The 4,968-nt window shown below is 34.1% G+C and overlaps 1 protein-coding gene across 4 annotated transcripts; it reads left to right on the forward strand.

Annotated features, from left to right (window-relative positions):
• Nucleotides 1-478: 478 nt before the first annotated feature.
• LOC145011451 (putative zinc finger protein At1g68190) lies at nucleotides 479-2,805 on the forward strand. Of its 4 annotated transcripts, XM_078970176.1 has the most exons (6): nucleotides 521-608; nucleotides 801-853; nucleotides 1,002-1,403; nucleotides 1,683-2,132; nucleotides 2,250-2,449; nucleotides 2,536-2,805. In XM_078970176.1, exons 3-6 carry the CDS (start codon nucleotides 1,011-1,013, stop codon nucleotides 2,651-2,653), a joined length of 1,161 nt encoding a protein of 386 aa, XP_078826302.1. In that variant the 5' UTR covers nucleotides 521-608; nucleotides 801-853; nucleotides 1,002-1,010; the 3' UTR covers nucleotides 2,654-2,805. The 4 variants fall into 4 exon arrangements, with proteins under 4 accessions (XP_078826301.1, XP_078826300.1, XP_078826302.1 ...); XM_078970175.1 differs by lacking the exon at nucleotides 801-853 and having other exon boundaries at nucleotides 479-608; XM_078970174.1 differs by having other exon boundaries at nucleotides 515-608; nucleotides 798-1,403.
• The last annotated feature ends 2,163 nt before the right edge of the window (nucleotides 2,806-4,968 follow it).

The following is a 4,968-nucleotide window of genomic DNA, read 5'->3' on the forward strand; positions in this document are numbered from 1 at the left end:
AGGAGATTGTCTTATTTATCTTTGTTCCATTTTTGGACGCTAAATCAATAATTTTAACAAATAACAAATTGGATGATATACGGTGTAAATAAAAATTACCGACCAAAATCAGAAATTCGTATACTTCTACTTCTCCTAAATCATTTTTCTAAAGAAAAAGCAGCTTAGTGGCTTTCACCACCATTCCCATTTCACGTGGCAAGTTCTTATTCGCCTCCAAGTTAAACCATACACGTGCACAGATAAGCATACGGTCCCACGACTAATCTTAGGTGTACAGGACCACGTCATAAAAGGTCAGACACGTAATACCATAAAGCCCCGGCAAAGATAGGGTAATTCCTTTCCCCCAGAGCGTAAATTACTAAATCCAGAATATTCGTAATTCGTTAGTTGTACATCACAAATTGAGCTTCTATACTACTCTGGATTTGAAACTTTCAACCCTGAAAAATGGACAAACCTTGGATAGATGGATAGATCACAATCTTTCCATCAGTCTCTATGAGCATGTGAAAGAAGCTCAAAGCCAACGGTGCATTGATGAAATGATATGGACTTCAAATTTTCTATCTTCCTCCATTCTTTTTCTTCAAGACTAATTACAGGTTTGATTTCTTTAACTTAACTCCAACTAGTTAAAAAAAGTAATTTTTTAATGTTTTTATTCATATATATTTGGATCTTGGAGTCTTCTTATTCGAAGATGTAGTTTTAAAAACACCTACACAACCTTGTTTCTATTCAAGATATTGCATAAATGTTGTTATCTTGTGAATTAATTTAACACTCTACAGCAGGTTTTATAACTTTAGTGGAGTTCAATTACAAAAGTTGAAATCTTTTCATTCGGGTATCTTTATTTTGGTTCATCTTTCTAGCCTGGAGTGCTCGTATAGCTGTTATTTGAAGTCATATACATAATTTATTTGAGTTTTCAGTTTTGGCAGTGAAACATATTTAACCCAAAAAAAAAAAGTCAAAGTGTATATTTGTTTCAGGGACTTTTCATGGATAGATATTGTGAATTCTGTGTGAACTTAAGATCCGTTGTTTACTGTAAGGCGGATGCAGCGTATCTTTGTCTTTCGTGTGATACTAAAGTTCACTCAGCCAATCCACTCTCAAACCGCCATTATCGGAACCTCATTTGTGAGTCTTGCAGACGTCACCCAAGCTATGTCCGTTGTTATGATCATCAGAAGTTCATGTGTCGTGGTTGTGATCTTAGCCAACATAATGCTTCTTCTAAGCATCGAAAAAGAGTTGTCAAAAGTTACGTTGGCTGCCCATCTGCAAGAGATTTAGGGGTATTGTGGGATTTCGACTTGAATCCGTTTGTTGATGGTAGTAATCGTATTCTTGAGCACAAATTTGGTTTAGAGACTAATGAACACATCAAGGTGTGTTCCATGAAACTTTCTTTACTTTTCTAATTGGGATGTTAATGGTAGTATAAGATTGTATACTTCACGAAAGGTCAAAGGTTCAAGTTTCAACAACTGCTTGTTGAGTGTAAAAATTCTAATTCCAATGTGGATTGGTCTTCTAGCACTCTTACAAGAATTCTTGGAAAAATAACCTTTTTGTAGATACATAAACATTATGCGCGTTGAAGGTTATTTTCCTAATTTCACACATGTCGCCCATGGTTTGAATTGGTTTTTTTTTTTTGTATATAGGCAATTGATGGTGGTATACAAGGGTTCTCCGTTCTTGAACAACTTGTTGAGTTGCTAAAGGTTCAAACGTCCAACATCGATCATATTTCATCCATTATGCATTGCCAAGAACATGAGATGGATGTTGATCAGTTTTCGCAACCATTCTTGGTTAAAGGGGGGCATTCCAATGACAACAATATAAGTCTTGATCCATGTTCATCGCCATTCACACAATTGGACAGTTTAGAATCCTCTGAAACCAACGAAACTACCCTCCAAGGAGACTCAATTTGGCAATGCAAAAGTTCAGTTTCAAGCAGCCAACTTTGGTCTCAAAATATGCAAGATCTTGGTGTATGTGAAGAACCCTCTTGCTTAGATGACTTGAACATACCTGATATTGATCTCTCATTCAGAAATTTCGAAGAACTTTTCCGAAGTGAGCAAGAGCCCACAAGCGTCGATCAGGTAATCACTTAATTATAGCCTCAATATTTCTTTATTTATATTATCTTTCAAAAGTGGTTGCTCCAAACTCTTTCAATTTTGCATTGCTTATTGATATTTTAGCATTTGTTGTTATAGAACAAATCAATGGCCTACTTGAACCTAACCGAGTCATCTCCAAAGAAAGCACGTTACACGTCTCAAATTATGTCATTCTCGTTTTCGAGACGCAGTGTTGAAAGCAGCGATACAACATGCATAGACAGTGATATTTCGCCATGTGGATCAACTGAGCACCATGTGCATGAAAAATCAAAAGGAAAGAAGATCATACAGCTGTATGCAACCATATCAACGTTTTTATAGACTTAGATTTTGATATGAATTGTGCTAAATTTTTGTTGGGTTTGGAGCTTATTTTCAGGAAGGATTCGGAACAAGACAAATGTGGCTACAGAAAGGCTCGATCAGACACACGAAAACGTTCAAAATCCCAAAGTTGGACGTTAGAAAGCCATGAATCTACAACAAGAAGTTATTGAAATTATATATTTTTTTTTCGTTTAATCCAATGTTTGTTGTAGATTATAGTCAACTGATACGCCAAGGAGGGCAACAAGTTCTTTTGTTATGATAAAGATGATTCCTTTTTATTGTGGTCCATGAAATGTATAAAGCTTATCATTTATTTGAACATATGTCCCACTCCCATAAACGACAACACTAATCCTAGCCCTACCATTAATAGCCACTACAAGAAAAATTCTTAATAATCAAAATCATTAGTTATTTAAGTACGAAATATGCTACAGAATGGTTGGCCGTAGCTATTTTGCTACGAAAATGACTATGGAATTGCATACCGTTGCTACATCATAAATAGTTGTAACGAAATAAAAAATCTATAGATATTTTACTACAAAATATGCTACGAAATTGTTATTCATGGCTATTTCGCTATGAAACTTGTTATATATATATATATATATATATATATATATATATATATATATATATATATATATATATATATAGTTAGCTACATTACTAGCTACCAAATTAAAATTCGTAGGCAGTTGGCTACGAAATTGAAATTTGTAGCTACTTTGCTACACAATAAATTTTCATAGCTAATCTGCTACGAAAGTTTTATGAAAATCTTAATTGTAGTTACTTGTGTATACAAGTTGTTTTTTGAATTTGTAAAATAGCAACATAAACATATTCCATGACTATTTGGCTACGAAATATTTCGTAGTCAAGTAGCTACAAAATATCTTTCCGTAGCAAAAAATATAAAATTAAGGATAGTTAAAAAAACAATAAATTAATCATGATAGGTTAAAGAGGATGGTCCCCACTATCAAACTATTATCACTTAAGAATATTTGGTATTTTAGTTGATAAATGTTTTAGACAAATTATAAACCGAACCAATTCCATTTTATGAATTATGAATTAGTGAAAATACAAAAACATTTGAAGGGTAATTTAGTAAGCTAAGTATTACGGGGCTTAGAGTAAAGATAATAATATAAACGGATTAAATTAAATAAATGGAATCAAGCTCAGCAATGCTCATACTACTTTCATGTGTTCTTAAAATTTATTCTCGAATAGAGATTCTAGATCTAGGGAAGATAAAAGCAATGCAATTTCAAACCACACACGATGAAGATGAAGAGCTAAGTATTCTTGGTCCCTAGCATGGATTGCTTCTATGAGGTTTTTCCGGCGGTAACACTCCGGTGTGACTGAAGTAGCTTCAATATAAATGTAAAGAGAGAGAGAGAGAGAGATAGAGAGAGAGAGAAAGATAGAGAGAGAGAGAAAGAGAGAAAGAGAAAGAGAGAAATTACGAGAGCTCGATGAAGAGGAAGAGAATTAGACATTCACTCCTTAGATTTCCGGTGAAGGTTTGGTGATTGAATGAAGTGCTCCGTGAAGTGGTTACAAAAGATTTCAGCTATTTGATTACAAAGATCGGAAGTTGAGTCGATGATAGGGGCGAGTCTAATCTCCGTTGTATGTAATAACCAGCAAGCAGTAACTCCAGCGAAGAAACTAGCTGGATCAAGTTTAATCTAAAGTCGGATCAGTACACATGTGTAATTGTCCTATATACGAACTGATTAGTTGCGGTGTTAGCTAAGTTGAGTGTACATAGATAAAAGGTAAGGTTGGATTTGTGCTTGAAAACATTTTTTCGGTAGAGCATCCACTTTCTAGAGAAGATCAGGTAACTCTGACGATGAGAATTCAATGAGTTTGACTTCCATTGGCGAATTCCATTGATGAGATTTCAAGAACAAATTAGAGGTCGCTAATAAGCATTTCGGCATGAACTACAAACATCCTCTGCTGTGCTTCGCCCCCAAATCCTGTAAATCCTCTTGTCTACTTCGCCGATCGCCCTTTTCTCCATTAATTGCTAGGTACGTTCCATCTATTTTTCTCTATTCTAGTCATGAAAAAACTAAACATTTTTAGCAAGAATGTTAAGTTCTAGAAGATTTTCTAATTACTTATTAAATTGAGTGTTTGTGAAGTCAAATTTCAGTAAGTATTATGGCTATAGAGTAGTTTTGTCCATTTGAGCAATTTTTCAGTAATTTGTTTTATAAATTAGATCCTCTTGAATAATGTTTAACTTTTTAGAACTATGAATTCCAAAGTAGCTTCTCTAAAGGTTGTGGTAGAGTTAATTTGTTTAAGGGAGAAAAAGTTCACTAAACATATTGTTTGATTACTTAAGTAGCTTAGTGCTCAGTATTAAATGAACCATCGACAATGCAAATCATACAATAAAGATAAAGCATAACTTCGAGAAAAATATAAGGTTCACATAAATCACTGT

The sequence above is a fragment of the Lactuca saligna genome, chromosome 8 (assembly GCF_052625555.1).
Source record: "Lactuca saligna cultivar CGN05327 chromosome 8, ASM5262555v1, whole genome shotgun sequence".
Taxonomy (NCBI): Eukaryota; Viridiplantae; Streptophyta; class Magnoliopsida; order Asterales; family Asteraceae; genus Lactuca; species Lactuca saligna.